The sequence below is a fragment of the Salvelinus fontinalis genome, chromosome 6 (genome assembly GCF_029448725.1).
Source record: "Salvelinus fontinalis isolate EN_2023a chromosome 6, ASM2944872v1, whole genome shotgun sequence".
Classification (NCBI taxonomy): domain Eukaryota; kingdom Metazoa; phylum Chordata; class Actinopteri; order Salmoniformes; family Salmonidae; genus Salvelinus; species Salvelinus fontinalis.
In genome coordinates, this window is record NC_074670.1 from 39,368,274 (window position 1) to 39,387,370 (window position 19,097).

Here is a 19,097-nt window from a genome sequence, read left to right on the forward strand (position 1 = left end):
CATGCATCGGAGTCACTTCTTTCTCGTGTATTTTACAGCTTGTTTCTAGCAAAGCATCGCTGACAAAAGCGTTGTTTTAGATCACTTTATTTAATCAGATCCGTTTTATTTTCAAAATCTTAAGTTAAACACAGAGTAGGCCTGTGCTTTATGCCATTTTCTTTAATGAAAGGCTATGTTATACTCTGTCATACCCCCTCAATTCTAGTCTTAACTTAACAGCCCTTTACTGGCACTGAGGTAAGCTATTTAAAGAGTACATGGTGGCTAGAGGAATTGACTGACAAATCTATGGATATAGCAGTCTAGCCTAATTTCATCTGTCAAACAAGTAGGCCTAACTCTTATTTCTTAAATAGGAAGGAGGAGGCTCCAACACAAAGCCCTTTTGTTGTTAGTAAAGTCTAATTAAAATGAAGACGGTTTAAAGTAATTATGCTTACTCGAATTGACCTACTTTCAGCACCATGAGCTGTCCATTTCAGCACCACATTTTAAATGACTTGAATCTGGCTTATTGTGAGGTCAATATGTCTGATAAATACATCATGGGTGAGAAACCTATTGTTTTTAATAAAATCAATTATACTAGTAGCAAGCTGGCAAAGTTGACCTCTGGTCCTCCTTCTCTTTGCGCTCTCCTTCTCAAACTGAACAGGCTATAGGCTAGTCTGCGTGCATTTTTTGGAATAGGCCTAATAAAATGAACAAATGTATAGAACCTTTGACTCGCCTCCTGAACTGCCGCCGTAGGTCTACACAGCACAACCATTGGTTAGGCAGCATACAACGTTTTTGATCAGCAAAAGCAGAGCAGGCTGGGAATCAGGGTTGAAATATTCATTGCAGTGTGTAATGCAGCCTAGTTGTATTTACACCATCCCAGCAGAAATCTTAGAAATATAACTTTGCTTTGTGCCTCTCCGAGCATGCACTTTGTAGCCTGTAGGCTATGGGTCATTTGATTGAAGCCATACTAAATAGCATCGCTGACCAAAGCTGAGAATCGGAGATAATGGGCGGCATCGGGCACACATCTATATAAAGCCTAATAAGCAACTAATTCTTAAACACTGAGAAATATTGAAAATTCATGTATTACAAGTTACATGACACTCCCCTGGACTATAATTTAAAAAATACTAAACCCTCCCATTGACTGAAATTTTTAAAATTACTAAACCCTCCCCATTTTCCTCCAGGTACCCATTATGTACATTTTGATCCATCCCTTTTTATCTGGCCTTTTTCACGTTTCCAGCTATGTGAAATTAGGCTTTTTAAATCATTGACTCTTTGTAATGTCTCGTATCATTAATAGGAAAAACAATATTTTCAAATTCACTGAGGCTCTGTTTCAATATTTACATAGAATGAAAGGGCCTCCCGGGTGGCGCAGTGGTCTAGGGCACTGCATCGCAGTGCTAACTGCGCCACCAGAGTCTCTGGGTTCGCGCCCAGGCTCTGTCGCAGCCGGCCGCGACCGGGAGGTCCGTGGGGCGACGCACAATTGGCATAACGTCGTCCGGGGTAGGGAGGGTTTGGCCGGTAGGGATATCCTTGTCTCATCGCGCTCCAGCGACTCCTGTGGCGGGCCGGGCGCAGTGCGCGCCAACCAAGGGGGCCAGGTACACGGTGTTTCCTCCGACACATTGGTGCGGCTGGCTTCCGGGTTGGAGGCGCGCTGTGTTAAAGAAGCAGTACGGCTGGTTGGGTTGTGCTTCGGAGGACGCATGGCTTTCAACCTTCGTCTCTCCCGAGCCCGTACGGGAGTTGTAGCAATTAGACAAGGTAGTAATTACTAGCGATTGGATACCACGAAAAATTGGGGAGAAAATGGGATAAAAAAATAAATAAATAAAAAAGAATGAAGTCATGCATTCTAAGTACGACATTGGAAGGTAGCCTGACAGGACATTACAGGATTAGGAGACAGACATGAAATATCAACAGACCAAATATAAGAAATCATGTTGTTCATAGATTCTTTCTACAGCCCCTTGTAGTTATAAACATCACACGTATAGCCTCAAAGCAGCCTGTCTATTGTGAGCGAGATGGTGCTATTGAGCAAACACTTGAGTCGAGAGAGCAGAGGATGAAAGCCGACAGAATACAGACCAGTCGGGAGCACAGAAATTTTGCGGAGAGCAGAGGATGTGTCCCGCGAGCGGACAGGCCAAACTTGAGGGCTTGCAAGTGTGACTTTGGTCGAGCAGAATATCATTGCCACAAATAAAAATGAATAAAAAAATATAGAACCATAAGCTAAGAAACATGTATTTGAAAGCATCAAATTGTCCACCAACAATAGTTACATGTCTTTGTCAAGTTTTCACTCTCAATTTCTCAAATTGCTCTCTCGCAATCTATAGAGGACAGGAAATGGAATTAGTAGTATGAAGTCTAAAGGTTTAATCCCAATTTAAAATCCGTGTAGCTCAAATTCTTTCCAAATTACATCAATGCATGATTAACGCAAAAGTCTCAGTTGTGTTTTAACAGTGTCTGTGTGGGAACTAACCAAGTCGATGAGTGTGTATTAGGGACTGGACATCACTGAGGGCAGAATAGAGGGGTAAGCTCAACTCTAGTGTGGGCAAACAAAATACAGGCATGTAATACAGGGTGTATACAGAGAGTGGAAAATAAAACGAGGGCCAGAAAAGTAATGTTTTGGAAAGATTTGGTGAAGTGGTAAAAGACAGATAGCAGTGTTATGTGTGATGATTGTGAGGCGCTATACAAATTTGACAGTCACAAGATGGGGACTTCAAATAGACCGATGGCACGTCATGGGAACTGTAGCCTGCTGTTCCGATGTGTTAAATGGAAACTGAAATCTGGACACTGACTGCAGGTCTATAATCTCTCACATAGCCTCAGTGGTGTGTATTCATGGATGCCAAGGGAAGCCAGGCTTCCACAAAACATTTACAGAGAAAAAAACTAATATCTTTCGTCTCTGTGTTTCATAATTTTCCTTCAATTCACAAGAGGCTGAATGTACTGTATCTCACAGGAGAAAGCATTCGAGTAAAACGGTGCCCCTCTGTCTCTGTATGTGTAGGCCATCTATCTGATGCTGTCTGGTCCAAAAGAGTATGACATTGTTGCCGCGTGTAGCATTGAAAGCAAAGGAAGTCAGCAAGCATTTGGCCTCCCTTGATAAAAAAAAGTATAAAATAATTGCCAATCAGCATTGAGCTAAACTGAGTGTGCTCAACAGCGAATGATCCTGGCTCACCAAAAAAGTATCAAGGGAAGCCACTTTGGATTTGACGTCACTCCTATCAAATTGCATTGAGAGCATGTGACCTGATTCATGAACCCAGGCATATGTCGCAAGTCCCATTTTTTAAATCAAAATGCGTTTTATTTGGCAGAAATGCCTTCTCAAACGTGAACTTTCATGTGCCTTAATAACAAATATGCCATCAGTAATACGAATAAAATTGTTAAATTAAGAGCTTTGTTGTTTAAGCCACAGAAAAAGCGAGCAACCTTCCCCCTAGCCATGATTGGCTGAGATAATGAGTGGGCTGGACATGCCGAGAGATGAGTTCAGATTGGTCTGCCATATAGAAGTCTTCTGGCTATTTGAGCTCGTCAGACTGTGTTGGTAATCCTGTCGAACACGGCTTTTTTTACAATGTATTGTGTAGTGAAGCTGCATAAGTGTTGTTCTCCACTTTCTGGAGGATCAAGTTTTGAAATCAGTGGAATTAGAATATGAAAGCTAAATATGGGTGGCAGGTAGCCTAGGGGTTAGCGTTTTGGACTAGTAACCAAAAGGTTGCAAGATCAAATCCCTGAGCTGACAAAGTAAAATATGTCAAATAAGAATTTGTTCTTCAATGACTACAACTACTGTGATTATTATTTGACCATGCTGGTCATTTATGAACATTTGAACATCTTGGCCATGTTCTGTTATAATCTCCACCCGGCACAGCCAGAAGAGGACTGGCCACCCCTCATAGCCTGGTTCCTCTCTAGGTTTCTTCCTAGGTTTTGGCCTTTCTAGGGAGTTTTTCCTAGCTACCGTGCTTCTACACCTGCATTGCTTGCTGTTTGGGGTTTTAGGCTGGGTTTCTGTACAGCACTTTGAGATATCAGCTGATGTACGAAGGGCTATATAAATACATTTGATACAAACAGTGGGATGAGGCTATGCTCGTCAATTAAGTGCATAGAAGAGGTTCTTTAGCATTTCAAAGCTTTGAGAACTGGCAGCTACCTGGGCTTTTTAAGAAATTCCACATTCTTAAGTCAGATGAAAGCCAGTAGAAAAATCCAAGGACGCAACATTTCCCTTCTCACTAGCACAAAGGTAGCCTGTAGCTTTGATCTATGCCCCAGAACAATCATTTGCAACTTCAAGTGATTTCAATTTACGTTGGCTGCCTTATACGTTGGCTGCCTTGGATATGTTGGCGGACTGATAAATGTGTGGCTGTTGTACTCAAGTCATCACTATGGCCATCTACTAAGTGGGCCCTCACTGTATTGTGAGCGCCAACCCCTGAACAAAGTTTGTCATTGCAGTACACAAATCAAAACAAAGATCAAAACAGTAAAATTGTACTTTTATTTCCAAATTGGACCAGCAAATAATTGTGCAAGGGGGTACAGTAAACAGCTGTCTAAACTACATGGTTCAAGACACCTTAGGCCAGACTTTCAAATGAAAGGACCTTGCTGACAAGAAATACTAGTACTCATCTTACGGATGCCGTGGAGGGGTTTATTGCTTGGAACAAAAATGGGATTCTTAAAAGGCTGTGACTTGGATTTCATTAAAAGGCTTGTCCATTATTTCCCCCGCAAACATAGACTGGCATCCTAAAGATTCTCATTAAAAAAATTAAGCATAAACTAGATAAAAATAAAAAATAAATGATTTATCTTGCTTGATCACGATCTACTGAACCACATCCAAATACATTATAGGATTTTTGCACTGAGCGGGACGGATCAGAGCCCTCTAACATAGACTAGCCCCTTTCCCATCACCACGTTCCCGCTCCGGCTTACCTGGCTCAACACAGGAAGTCACATTCAGCCAAAAAAAACAAATGTAGGTATTTAACACAGATCCTTCTGGTACAGACCAACAAGGGCAACCTTCCCCTGCCTGAGGATACATCAACTCTCCTGCTTGTCTTTGACCAGTAGGATTGTGTGCTGCCCGCCGCTGGCCACCATCAGTACTATGCGGTTCTCCAGCTGCTTGCCTGTCATCTTTACAGGGCTCCATTCGTCATCCTCCTCACCTGTGCCAAGCTGGAGGTTAGTGCCCATACCCCAGGCATATGCAGACCCTGCAATAGATACACACATCAGTGGACCATATACAGACAATGGCCTTGGAGTCATTCCCATCCCAATTACACACCATAACGTAGACATGCACAGCATCAGCCGGTTAATTCTTTTATTTTTTCATAAACGAGAAGAAACACACTAGCTATGACCTCACCTTGTTTGGTGACAGCATAGCTGACCGACGCCCCACATGCCACCACCTGGGCTAGATCCAGTCCTTCCACAGGTGTTGGCTCGCTCTTCTCCTCTGCCCCCTGGCCCAGACCCAGGCGCCCATACTCCGCCCGACCCAGGCTGTACACCTTCCCTATAGGGGGACAGAGACATCTTCCCAATTTGTGCTGCACTATGCAGTTGACAGATTCTTGAACAGTCCAAGTTCTGACATAGTTGATCAGGAGTGTTTAAAATAAAAGATGGGCCCCAATGCGCTTACCGGCAGAGTCGAGGCAGACTGTGTGGTGCTGTCCCCCTGAGAAGCCAATCCAGTTAATGGTGGAGTTTTTGAAGGAGGTAAGTTTTATTGGAACAAAGCATGTGTTGATGAGTTTGGTCCCTGGAAACAGTACAGAAGTCTATGGTCAACAGTTACTGTGTGACACTCTCCAACCCACCCAACTGCAATTCTAGAGCATAGAGACTCAGTGTGCATAAATAACCAGGTTTCCAGCCAACCTTTTTCTATGCAAGTATCGTGTCGGATAAAAAAAAAAATGGCAATGGGAATTCCTTTATGCGCATATACTGATATAACCATAAAGTAAAAATGTGCATATTCTTTATAAAGATCTTTAAATTTCCCATGAAAACCTTGCCAAGTGGATGGAAACCTATAGTTGAAGATGAAATAAGCTCAAATTGGATGATAAATTTGAAGGATAAACCAAGTTCTGTTACAGTATATCTGAAGGTTATCAAATACATTTTTATCTAACCCTCACCAAGCTGATGGTAGTTTGACAGTCCAAATCCATAGACGTGGCCTTTTGACACAGCAATGGTCATATAAGCCCCACAGAAGGCATCTGTGAAGTGAACCTTGCCCCTAGACTGGACCTTCACAATCTGAGGTATCAGCAACCGCACTGTAATCATACAGAAACACATGTCCTGTCACCCACAGCAGTCAAAACAGAGAATAATTGTGCAGATATCCATTTATCATACAAGTGCTCACACCCAAACTACAGCTGAATGAATACTGTCAGAAGTAAATGGTTTCAGTTGGTACATACACAGCCCTTTCCTGCCCCCTCGGTTGGCAAAGAGCTCCGGCACCCTTCCCAGCTGCCCCTGCTCTCCGCAGCCAGATGTGTAGAGGTCACCGCTTGCGGTCAGCATCACCAAGTGGTCATTACCTGGGGGTCAGAGGTTATGAATATTGTCTTATAACCAGGGCAGCATTGAGCAAGAAACTATATGGTAGCTGTATGACAAACATGCCTCTGACCTGCAGAATAAGGAATCAAGTCAGTTATAATCATTATACTTTTATTGAATGTGGTCAAGACCTCCGGGAAAGCAGAACTTCTGCAGAGAAACCTTAACTTTTTAGGGGATAGGGGGCAGCATTTTCACTTTGGATGAAAAGCGTGCCCAAATTGAACTGCCTCCTACTCTGTCCCAGATGCTAATATATGCATATTATTATTACTTTTGGATAGAAAACACTGAAGTTTCTAAAACTGTTTGAATTATGTCTGTGAGTACAACAGAACTCATATGGCAGGCAAACTTCCAAACAGGATATGGAAATTCTGAGGCTGGTTGATTTAACTCGTCGCCTATTCAAATCCCAGGAAGATATGGATTTGTTTGCACTTCCTACGCCTTCCACTAGATGTCAACCGTCTGTAGAATGTTGAATGAAGTTTATACTGTGTTGTGGGGCCGGATGAGAGGGAATGAGTCAGTGGTATTGCCAGTTCCTGGTCACACGCATTCCACATGATGTCGCCTTGCGTTCCATTACTTCTACAGACACGAAGGAATGCTCCGGTTGGAACGTTATTGGATAAGTTCATTAACAACATCCTGAAGATTGATTCTCTACTTAGTTTGACAAGTTTATTCGACCTGTGATATAACTTCTTGAAGTTTTCGTCCTACGTTTGTGGGACTTTACTAAACGCGCTAGCAAAAGTAGCTACTTTGACATAAATAATTGACCTTATCGAACAAAACACTTTGTCGAACTAGGATTCCTGGGAGTGCATTCTGATGAAGATCAAAGCTAAGGGAATATTTATGATGTAATTTCGTATTTCTGTTGGTTCCAACATGGCGGAGAAATGTTATTTATATCTGAGCACCGTCTCAGATTATTGCATGGTGTGCTTTTTCCGTAAATTTAAAAAACAATCTGACACAGCGGTTGCATTAAGAACAAGTATCTTTAATTCTATGTAAAACATGTATCTTTCATCAAAGTGTATGATGAGTAATTTCTGTTATTAGATGTGGCGCTCTGCAATTTCTCCGGATATTTTGGAGGCATTTCTGAACATGGCGCCAATGTAAACTAAGATTTTTGGATATAAATATGCACATTATCGAACAAGAAATACATGTATTGTGTAACATGATGTTCTATGAGTGTCATCTGATGAAGATCAAAGGTTAGTGATTCATTTTCTCTATTTCTGCTTTCTTTGGCTGGGAAAATGGCTGTTTTTTTTGGACTTCGCAGTAATCTAACGTAATCATGTTGTGTTTTCGCTGTAAAGCATTATTTTATTTTTTTTAATCGGACACGATGGGTAGATTGCCAAGATGTTTATCTTTCATTTGCTGTATTGGACTTGTTAATGTGTGAAAGTTACATATTTCAAAAAAATATTTTTGAATTTCCCGCACTGCCTTTTCAGCGGAATGTTGTGTGTGGGGGGGGGGGGTTCGCTAGCGGAATGTGTGTCCTAGAAAGGTTAAAGCTTAGGGACAGATCTCCCTTTTCTCACCTGATGCTATTTTCATCACAGGCCCTTTCATGGGGACCTTGACAGGCACAGTAACCTTCTTCAGGGGCTCTAGTAGACCAATGACTCCGCTGTTATCCTAACGCAAATGGGACAATGTGTGAAATTAGTGAGAATTGCAGGTTACCTGAAATTGGTATATGATAGGTGGCATATGCTGCTGCTTTTGTTTGTTATCTGTTACCTTATTCCTAGTTATACAGTGCATGTACTCCTGAAGTCGGAAGTTTACATACACTTAGGTTGGAGTCACTAAAACTCGTTTTTCAACCACTCCAAATGTATTGTTGAGAAACTATAGTTTTGGCAAGTCGGTTAGGACATCTTTGTGCATGACAATTAATTTTTCCAACAATTGTTTACAGACATTTCACTGTATCACAATTCCAGTGGATCAGAAGTTTACATACACCAAGTTGACTGTGCCTTTAAACAGCTTGGAAAATTCCAGAAAATTGTGTCATGGCTTTAGAAGCTTCTAATATGAGTCAATTGGATGAATTTCAAGGCCTACCTTCAAACTCAGTATCTCTTTGCTTGACATCAGGGGAAAATCAAAAGAAATCAGCCAAGACCTCAGAACACACATTGTAGACCACCACAAGTCTGGTTCATCCTTGGGAGCAATTTCCAAACGCCTGAAGGTACCACGTTCATCTGTACAAACAATAGTACGCAAGTATAAAACACCATGTGACCACGCAGCTGTCATACCGCTCCGGAAGGAGACGCATTCTGTCTCCTAGAGATGAACGCACTTAGGTGCGAAAAGAGCAAATCAATCCCAGAACAGCAAAGGACCTTGTGAAGATGCTGGAGGAAACAGGTACAAAAAGTATCTATATCCACAGTTAAACGAGTCCTATATTGACGTAACCTGAAAGGCCGCCCATCAAGAAAGAAGCCACTGCTCCAAAACCACCATAAAGTTTGCAACTGCACACGGGGACAAAGATCGTATTTTTGGGAGAAATGTCCTCTGGTCTGATGAAACAAAAATAGAACTGTTTGGCCATAATGACCATCGTTATGTTTGAAGGAAAAAGGGGGAATGCTTGCAAGCTGAAGAACACCATCCCAACCGTGAAGCACAGGGGTGGCAGCATCATGTTGTGGGGGTGCTTTGCTGCAGGAGGGACTGGTGCACTTCACAAAATAGATGGCATCATGAGGCAGGAAAACTATGGATATATTGAAGCAACATCTCAAGACATCAGTCAGGAAGTTAATACTTGGTTGCAAATGGGTCTTCCAAATGGACAATGAGCCCAAGCATACTTCCAGTTGTGGCAAAATGGCTTACGGACAACAAAGTCAAGGTATTGGAGTGGCCATCACAAAGCCCTGACCTCAATCACATAGAAAATTTGTGGGCAGAACTGAAAAAGCATGTGTGAGCAAGGAGGCCTACAAACCTGACTCAGTTACACCAACTCTGTCAGGAGGAATGAGCCAACATTCACCCAACTTATTGTGTGGAAGCTTGTGGAAGGCTAACCGAAACGTTTAACCCAAGTTAAATTTAAAGGAAATGCTACCAAATACTAATTGAGTGTACGTAAACTTCTGACCCACTGGGAATGTGATGAAAGAAATAAAAGCTGAAATAAATCACTACTATTATTCTGATATTTCACATTCTTAAAATAAAGTGGTGATATAACTGACCTAAGACCCGGGAATTCTTACTAGGATTAAATGTCAGGAATTGTGAAAAACTGAGTTTATATGCATTTGGCTAAGGTGTATGTAAACATCCCGACTTCAACTGTACATGCCTACCTCGTACCCCTGCACATCAACTCGGTACAGATACCCTGTGCATATAGTCAAGTTATCATTACTCAGTGTATTTGTTACTTTTACATGTTCATTTCTATTATTTTTTCCATTTATTTCTCTGCATTGTTGAAAAAAGCCCATAGGTAAGCATTTCACTGTTAGTCCACACCTGTTGTGTACAAAGCATGTGACAAATAAAATTGTATTCCATTTGATTAGTTAAAGGCAGATGCAAATGCAAGTCAATTTAAGATTATTTGAGTAACAGAATGGTGCAACAGTTTCCAGGGTGTTTGACAGCGGTAAACCCTGTCCCCTACTCACCCTGAAGGAGCCCCAAATGTATACTGCACCGTCATCTGTGAGTGCAGCTGTGTGACTGTCCCCAGCAGACACCTGAACCACCCTCTTGTCCAGGGCCACCTTCCCTGGCACCATCTCAGAGCCCTCATCTGTAGTCTCTCGACCCAGAGCACCCTCGTCATTGCAGCCAAACGTGTAGATCTACACCAGTGACAAGCATCTTGTTACTAAGTCATATTTCATTAAGATACGATTTCCCAGCCCCAGATTAATCTTAGTACAGCATGTATATTCACAAAGTATCTCCCAAGTAGGAGTACTGATCTAGGATCAGTTTTGCCTTTTAAATAAAAGTGAGGTGACCTTTTCCTAGATCAGCACTATGAGCCAGTGTTAATTTTGACAGTCCTTTTAGATTTAGCTTTGTAGTCTTAGCCATCAGGCAGTTTAGAAATATCCTCTTTCGTAGTTCGTCACATTTTACTCTACATTTCTTCCCCCATGAAAGAATTCATATTTACCTCCAACTTCAATAAATGTTCACATTAAGATAGCCTTGTCCAAATAGGCCTACTATTCCCACATAGCTGGCAACGTTGCTTGTGGCAGATTGGTTACAATGCCAGCCATTATTTATCATATTGGCTACAAAGCCTTGCCTACAGGTTAAACAACGTAGGCCCATACAACTCACATTTTCTCCCCATCACAACCTTGTGATGTGGGTAAATAACAGTAATCCCCCTTTTTTTTTTAAGTGTGAAAACCTGAGCTTTCCAACAATGCCAAAATGATTAATGTACTCCTAACATTTTAGCAAATAGCCTTAGCATTTCCAATCAGGAAAAAGCAACGGTCCTCGCATTTGCCGCACGCGAGAGCATCACAGATGAATAACAGAGCACAAAATAAGAGCTTCTGATGTAATCAAAGCAAAAATAGCCTATATGAAAGTAAGAGTGTGGTTCTAGTTGAGGTTAGTTACAATTGAAGGGTTCTCAAAAAAGAGAAGTGACTGGAGTGACCTCCTGGTAGATGTGTGTGATAGAGACAGACAGATCAGCTTAAATCAGCCAACGCAACTGAAAGACCTCAGAGAATTGCATTAAATTCCACAAAGGCATGCATGCTCATGATTGGACACAATCACAAGATTTCGTGGAATTCTGATCTCGTTACAAATGTCATCTAAAATGAAAAATATTTTAACAGTTATTGTTTTTCTTCAGGGCATCGCATCTCGTTATCGTCACTTGGTTGTCAGGAAAAATAAGTCATTGACGAGTATTTTTTGTAATTGTTGAAGAAATAAACACGGCTCTGAGACAATTCATGAATACAGGGCCTGAACTAAAAAGCACTTAATATTCTCAATTGAGCATGCTTTTAAAGACCAGTAGCATGGTTAATCTGGATTACTGAAATTGGATGCAGTATCTTGACAGTTGTAGTTGGATCTGCCGCCTTCACTCACATTTCCAGTGTCACTGAGACAGACTGTATGCATGCCCCCCGCCGCCACCTGCACCACACCCTCAGGCAGTGTCACCAGGGTTGGCCTCTTCCTCTCCATTATGTCCTCTCCCAGACCCAGCTGTCCTACGTCCCCTTGGCCCAGCACTAGAACCAGACCCTTCTCCTCCCCATGGCTGCTGTGGGAAACTGACACTAACAGTATTGTTTAATCCAAACTGTAGTATCTTTATGAAAACGGCAAAATGAACAAGCAGAGACACTGATGAAGATTTTATTTCAAAAGGACTCATACTAGGGTGTGTTCAAGTAGTCGGCTTGACAAAGAGATCAAACATCTCACAATAGACTTCACATTGGCTTAATGGAGTTAGTCCGTGGCTTACCTTTAACTTTCTTAGGATCCTTTACGTCCTCTGGTTTACTTTCCTTTTGTCTCTTAGGAGCCTTCTTTGCAGGCATGGCTGCAACAGACCCTGCACAAAACTAGTGTGAGAAGACTTGAGGGGGAAACAAGCCTGTAGGGACAGAAAATGACTGCATTTAATATAGCAAACAGTTGTTTTAGGAAGGTAATTAGAGGAAGAACTATTCCAGATAACAGTTCCAATACTGGGGTACAATAATATTGCTGCAGTAGGATATCAGTTACAAAATAAATGTGACCTATGAAAGAGGGCAGTGTGGTTTTGGACTTGAACAGATGTCAGGGACTATCTATTATTCATTCAATGGCTAGCCTAACCAGTGCGGACAGCTGTTCCACAAGATGTACGTGCAGCGAGACTTGGACAAGAGTAGGGTGGTATGCAACGTTACAACCGAAAAGGCGCACAATAATATAGCTAGTTGTTCTCGGCTGCAAACAACCACCCTGTTAAATTTAGCCATGTGGTTGATACACGTCCCAATAATATGGTGATGGCTATAGCTAGTACTGACCTCAATTGTCGGTACATTTGTTATACTGGTGTAACGTACATTGTTAAAGTAAATACAGAACTTAGTCAGCTAGAACTAAGTTAATGTTCGCACACAAGCGCCAGTGACTGCAATGACAACGTTAACTTATCTAGCTAACGTTAGCTGGCTAACATTTGGAAAATGTGTTTGTTTAAACCATAAAGTGTGTTATCATGTTCGCTATTTTAACACAAGGCTAACACTATCTAGCTACATTTTGAAAGGGAAGGCTAGCAAACATTTAACAGGAGTTGGCTAACGCTATCTGAAAGTTAGCTTGCTAGCTGATTCATTGGTACATGGATGAACATATCCGACAACACGAATCAAAATAACTAAACATCTCGCAGATAAACAGGATATACGCGTTTCCCCCCAAGTAAAAATATGAAATACCGACATACTTGCCTGTACCGTGGATCACTTTGGTAGCTGACAGAGACGAAGCAACACTCGTGCGGTGTACTGTATGCTATCCCAATCTACAACTGTTCCACACAGACCACGCCCCATCAATTTTTAAAGAGACAGCGGCCGTGTTAGACATCTGTCTTGCCTATTACTGCACACTGTATGTACTATTTAGAACGTACCGTTAAGTAAAAACGAATGCAGTCTTAACGTATGCATAGACTTGACAGAAATAGTAGCAAAGGGTAAATATTGAACTTTTGTTGCACACATATCCATTAAAAACAGTTTGACTGCAGAATCGATTATGCTGCAATGGCTGTCAATCTGATCAAGGTCTTAAAGCTGCTACACAGAAATCGCTCCGCCATTTCCTGGTTGCTAAAATTAAAATAGTTCTAATACGTTTATGTGACAAAACAAGCACTTCTAGTGTAGATAATCATTGTACGAGCTAAACCGCTGTGAAATATATTTTCCATAACAAACAAAAAAATATCGTATTGTCAGCTGTTTGAAGCCGATGTACAAAACTCAAAGTAAAAGAAGCAAAAACTCATAGAAATAGCGCACATAAAATAGATCTAGCGCTTCTTAGACTTGCTTTGAATGAGAGAATGACAGATCTATAACTAATATTTCTATGTGAATTTGGTCAGTTTGCCCCAAAAGTTACATATTGCAGCTTTAAACTAGCCTGTCACTAAAACAAATACTATCGCCATCTACTGGCTGTGGCTAATCTCTACCACATACACGTGACCTCCTTTTCTTTCCTGTATTAATTTCCTTCTTTCATAGCTTCTTTTAATTTCCTCTTTTCCTAACTTCCATTCCTTCTTCCTTTCCTTTCACCTACTGGTCGTGGTTGATATCTGCCACAAAAAAAGGAAACACTTGAGTAAATGTGGGATACAAAGCATATTGATAGCAGGTGCTTCTCTAAAGGAAGCTAGGAAAGGAAAGGAAGGTAGGAAAGAGAGCGAGAAAAGGAATATAGGAAAGAAAAGGAGGAAATAAAAGGAATAATTAAATTAATATAGGAAAGGTAGATAGGGATGGAGGTGAGGAAAGGGATGTAGTGGAAGAAAGGTAGCTAGGAAAAGAGAACAGAGAAAAGGAGCTAGGAAAGGTAAGGAGATAAGGATAGGGAAGGGGGAGAGAACATTTAGATTGGGAAAGAAGGTAGGAAAGGAAAGAACGCTACGAAAGGAGGAAAAGGAGAAAAGAGAAATATGTTTCTACTGGTGTCTTCGCCCCCAAGACATTAGTGACCATGTTAGAGATGTGAGAATACACAAATCTAAGCCTTGTGTCATCACAAAGAAACTTCAAAAACTTCCGTGAACAGGCTTTTTTACACAATCTTTATTTTAGTGACTTTGATTGTATGTCAGCTGTCCCTGAACCAGATTTAGCTTTGAGCTTCTTTGCAGATGTCTTCAATACTATTGTGGATAATGATAATCCCTTAAAAAAATTAAGGGTTAAAGGTAAATCTAATGCCTGGTACACTCTGGAATTATCCGAAGTCATTCATAAAAGAGATACTGGGTCGAGACCAGGAACACAGGCTTAGGCCCAGACTGGCAACTGAGGCATAGTGTCACATTCCTGACCTTGTTTTCCTTTTGTATAGTTGTGTTTAGTGGTTCAGGACGTGAGCTGGGTGGGCAGTCTGTGTTGTTTGTTCTATGTTAAGTGTCAGTGTTAATTGACCTTGTATGGCTCTCAATCAGAGGCAGGTGGTTGACGTTTTCCTCTGATTGAGAACCATATATAGGTAGGTTGTTTCACATTGTTTGTTATGTCGCACCACACGGGACTGTTTCGTTGTCGTTCGTGTATGTAGTCTGTTCCTGTTCGTGCGTTCTTCGTATATTGTAAGTTCTCAAGTCCAGGTCTGTCTACATCGTTTACTACATCGTTTATTTGTTTTGTAGTTTGTTGAAGTGTTTTCGTGTTTCGTCTTTACTTTAATAAACATTTATGTCCACATTCCACGCTGCGCTTTGGTCCAATCCCTACTCCTCCTCTTCAGACGAAGAGGAGAAGAATGACCGTTACAGAACCACCCACCAAACAAGGATCAAGCAGCGTGAGAGGAACCAGCAGCAGCGGCCAAAAAAACAGGACTCGTGGACTTGGGAGGAAATATTGGACGGAAAAGGACCCTGGGCTCAGACAGGGGAATATCGCCGCTCTTTTGAAGAGAGGGAGGCAGCTAAAGCCCAGGAGCGGTGGTATGAGGAGGCAGCAAGGAGAAGTGGCTGGAAACCCGAAAAGAAACCCCAAAAATGTCTTGGGGGGAGGCTAAAAGGGAGTGTGGCGAAGTCAGGTAGGAGACCTGCGCCTATTCCCTGTACTTACCGTGGAGAGCGAGAGTACGAGCAGACACCGTGTTACGCAGTAGAGCGCATGGTGTTGCCTGTACGTGTGCATAGCCCGGTGCGGTACATCTCCTCGTATCGGCAGGGCCAGATTGAGGATTGAGCCGGATGTCATGAAGCCTGCTGGAGGTCATTTTGCAGGGCTCTGGCAGTGCACCTCCTTGCACAAAGGCGGAGGTAGCAGTCCTGCTGCTGGGTTGTTGCCCTCCTACGGCCTCTTCCACGTCTCCTGATGTACTGGCCTGTCTCCTGGTAGCGCATCCATGCTCTGGACACTACGCTGACAGACACAGGAAACCTTTTTGCCACAGCTCGCATTGATGTGCCATCCTGGATGAACTGCACTACCTGAGCCACTTGTGTGGGTTGTAGACTCCGTCTCATGCTACCACTAGAGTGAGAGCACCGCCAGCATTCAAAAGTGACCAAAACATCAGCCAGGAAGAATAGGAACTGAGAAGTGGTCTGTGGTCACCACCTGCAGAATCACTCCTTTTTTGGGGGTGTCTTGCTAATTGCCTATAATTTCCACCTTTTGTCTATTCCATTAGCACAACAGCATGTGAAATTTATTGTCAATCAGTGTTGCTTCCTAAGTGGACAGTTTGATTTCATAGAAGTGTGATTGACTTGGAGTTACATTGTGTTGTTTAAGTGTTCCCTTTATTTTTTTGAGCAGTGTATATATACTGTATTAGCTATATTGATAAATGCTATATATTATTATTTTTTATTTTTTCACAAAAGTAGTGCATTGGGCCTTTACTAGTATTAGCTACCAATGTAGACTTGGGCAACAAGGCTGGCCCCCCAAAAAATTCAGCATCTCAGCTTTGGCGAAAAGGGTAGTTGTATAATTTAGAACAGTATCTTGCAGGATTCAATAGTTGGAATTGTAAAAGTTGTTGCCCTGTTCCTTTCTCTGCAATTGTCATTCTAATGGCATCCAGAAAGAACAAAACTCTGTCCTCAAACATTTACATCAAAAGGTGAAAAGTTATGGGCAAAGACACAAAACATCCACATCAAATTAAATATTTTTCTTGATCAAATAACATGGAAAACAAACACCTTTAGTAGGGTATTAATTTACCATTCTTACAACCCACTTAATGTAAATGTACATTACTGTATTGTACATAGGCTGGTCATCTAGGTTTGTACATGTAGACTTTCCATCACCATGAAGAAAAACAATGCCCAATACAGTATTTGAGTACATTGAGACAAGTAGTGGATTGTGATGATGTGGCTCAGTTGGTAGAGCATGGCGCTTGCAATGCTAGGGTTGTGGGTTCAATTCAACATGAGACCAATACGAAAATGTATGCAATTGTTCAGGATAAGAGCGACTATGGAAAAGGAATGAATGGACCATTTCAGTTTCACATCGAAATAAGTTGCATTTGCAAAGTATTTCAAGAGACTGGAAATCATATACCAAGCAAGTATTATTATATTCCAAAAGTATTATCAGATTTGGTAGCCAATCCGTCTGTCCGTTTGTATGTGTGATCCTTGAGATCAGAGTTAAGAGTTTCCATGTTTTAATGACCCTGATCCTGTTTACAGAAGCAAATACTTTTTATGTGAAGGTAGATGCTGTATATAACAACTATTATTTTTAGATCTCAGTCTCTATTTTACTTGTACAAATATTTCAGATTGAGAAGGCCTTTATTTTTTTCTTCACCTTTCTGGAGTTGGAGCTTGCGGTGTCAGGACCGTCGTCTGCGCGCAATACCTGCTACGCGAACGCAGGTGCGCACTGAAGGCTAGGAGCAGAGAAGCGGTTATCGAATTAGAAAACCTACCTTGTTCTACACGTCTACTGGTCGTTGCACACCAGTGCTGAAATACCTCTAAAACCCGGCATTATGTATCGGTTACTGTTGCCTGCTCTTTATTCAATGCTATCCTGGATTAAACAGGCTGAATGCTTTATGCCATACAATGTGCAAGCACTCCGACGATAACATCATGTCAATACCACCAGGAACTTGGTGTCTCTCTGCAATTACATTTGTACCACTCTCAGTCGCAACTGGACCTACACTTGATAGCATACTTCCAAAATCTCAAACTATTTAATGACTTTTTTTCTGTGTCGAAAGACAGTTCGTTTTATTGACAATTGTGCTGGCTCCACCAAGTCCTCACGCATTGGGCAACTGAGATATATTGTTACGCTTTTATTGATGGTAATGTGCAACCAAACCCTGGGACGGTAGATACCATGCAATCTCAACCGACTCACTAGGATTTTAAAAACACAGCAGGTTTTGGCCTCTTACATGTTTTAATGTCAGAAGTCCATTTCCAAAAATAGACATGATTAGAAAATGGGCCAAAACGACAAATGCACACGTAATGGTTTTATCAGAAACTTGGCTAAATAAATCTGTGTCAAATAACTCGATTTATATTGATGGGTACCCGTTTTTTTTATAGAACGGATCGGATGAGTAAAGGAGGAGGGGTTGCAATTTATGTGAAATCCGAGTTTAACACCTCTATAATTTTCTAGAATATCATAGCCAAACATTTCGAATTGCTTGCGGTTAAAGTGAACATATATAAGGACTCCCGCATCACATTAGTCGGCTGCTACAGACAGGCTTCGGGAGACGCACTTAACTCTCTGATGTCCTACACAAGCTAAATTACTCTGAATTCATTATTTAGGAGATTTGAACTGGGACATACTTACATCTGTATCGGACTCTTAAAGAACTGTGTGACTCTCTGAATCTATCTCAATTCATTAATCCGCCTACAAGACCGAATCCCAGAGCACCTTACAAATCAACGCTATTGGACATTATTCTAACGAATACCCCTCACAAATACACATCGACTGGGATATTCTGCAATGATGTCAGTGACCACTGTGCAATTGCTTGTGTTAGAAATACACAAATGACCAAAGCCAAACCCCGTTATATTTTTAAAAGACATTTTAAACAGTTTGATGATGAAGCGTTCTTACATGATCTGTGCAGTAATATTGACAGAGTAAGTCTGATTCCCGATGTTGACCCTGAATGGGACTATTTTATGACATTTGTGCCGATTTGTGATAAGCATGCCCCTCTGAGGAAATTTAGAATCAGTGGATGGGACATAATCTCTGGTTTTCAGATAACTTCGCATAATTAATTAGAAAGATAAATATATATTGGGCTCAAGCGAGACATACAACTGCTCTTGTTGACTAGGCCTCCTTCAGAGCGCTAAGAAAAAAATGCACCAAATGGATCAGGCAGTCCAAATCAAATTAATATTTCAATGCAGTCACAGAGAACCTAAGCAACCTTACCAAGTTCTGGAAGCTAATCAAATCAGTGTCAGTTTCTAACGTATCCTCTGGCCTTCCTGACCATTTAATGATCGATTCAAATGAAGTGAAGGATAAAGCTGATATTGAAGGTTTTTTTAACAAGCACTTCATATCTGCTGGTTCAGTTTTTGA

The 19,097-nt window shown here is 41.4% G+C and overlaps 1 protein-coding gene across 2 annotated transcripts; it reads right to left on the bottom strand.

The window, feature by feature from the left end:
• Positions 1 to 4,572: 4,572 nt before the first annotated feature.
• On the bottom strand, positions 4,573 to 13,518 carry LOC129857819 (regulator of chromosome condensation-like). Of its 2 annotated transcripts, none has more exons than XM_055926428.1 (10): positions 13,229 to 13,518; positions 12,248 to 12,379; positions 11,863 to 12,056; positions 10,410 to 10,589; positions 8,286 to 8,382; positions 6,564 to 6,686; positions 6,270 to 6,413; positions 5,765 to 5,884; positions 5,483 to 5,635; positions 4,573 to 5,324 (listed from the first exon to the last, which is right to left on the bottom strand). In XM_055926428.1, exons 2-10 carry the CDS (start codon positions 12,321 to 12,323, stop codon positions 5,149 to 5,151), a joined length of 1,263 nt encoding a protein of 420 aa, XP_055782403.1. In that variant the 5' UTR covers positions 12,324 to 12,379; positions 13,229 to 13,518; the 3' UTR covers positions 4,573 to 5,148. The 2 variants fall into 2 exon arrangements, with proteins under 2 accessions (XP_055782403.1, XP_055782402.1); XM_055926427.1 differs by having other exon boundaries at positions 13,233 to 13,517.
• Between the last annotated feature and the right edge of the window lie 5,579 nt (positions 13,519 to 19,097).

Bases quoted from the DNA above. Each gene is read 5' to 3' on its own strand.
- LOC129857819 (XM_055926428.1), bottom strand. From the start codon at position 12,323: ATGCCTGCAAAGAAGGCTCCTAAGAGACAAAAGGAAAGTAAACCAGAG. The intron at 6,687-8,285 runs GTGAGAAAAGGG...TCTGACCCCCAG, and splicing joins TGTGATGAAAATAGCATCAG to GTAATGACCACTTGGTGATG. The intron at 5,885-6,269 runs GTGAGGGTTAGA...TACTGTTTCCAG, and splicing joins GTCAAACTACCATCAGCTTG to GGACCAAACTCATCAACACA.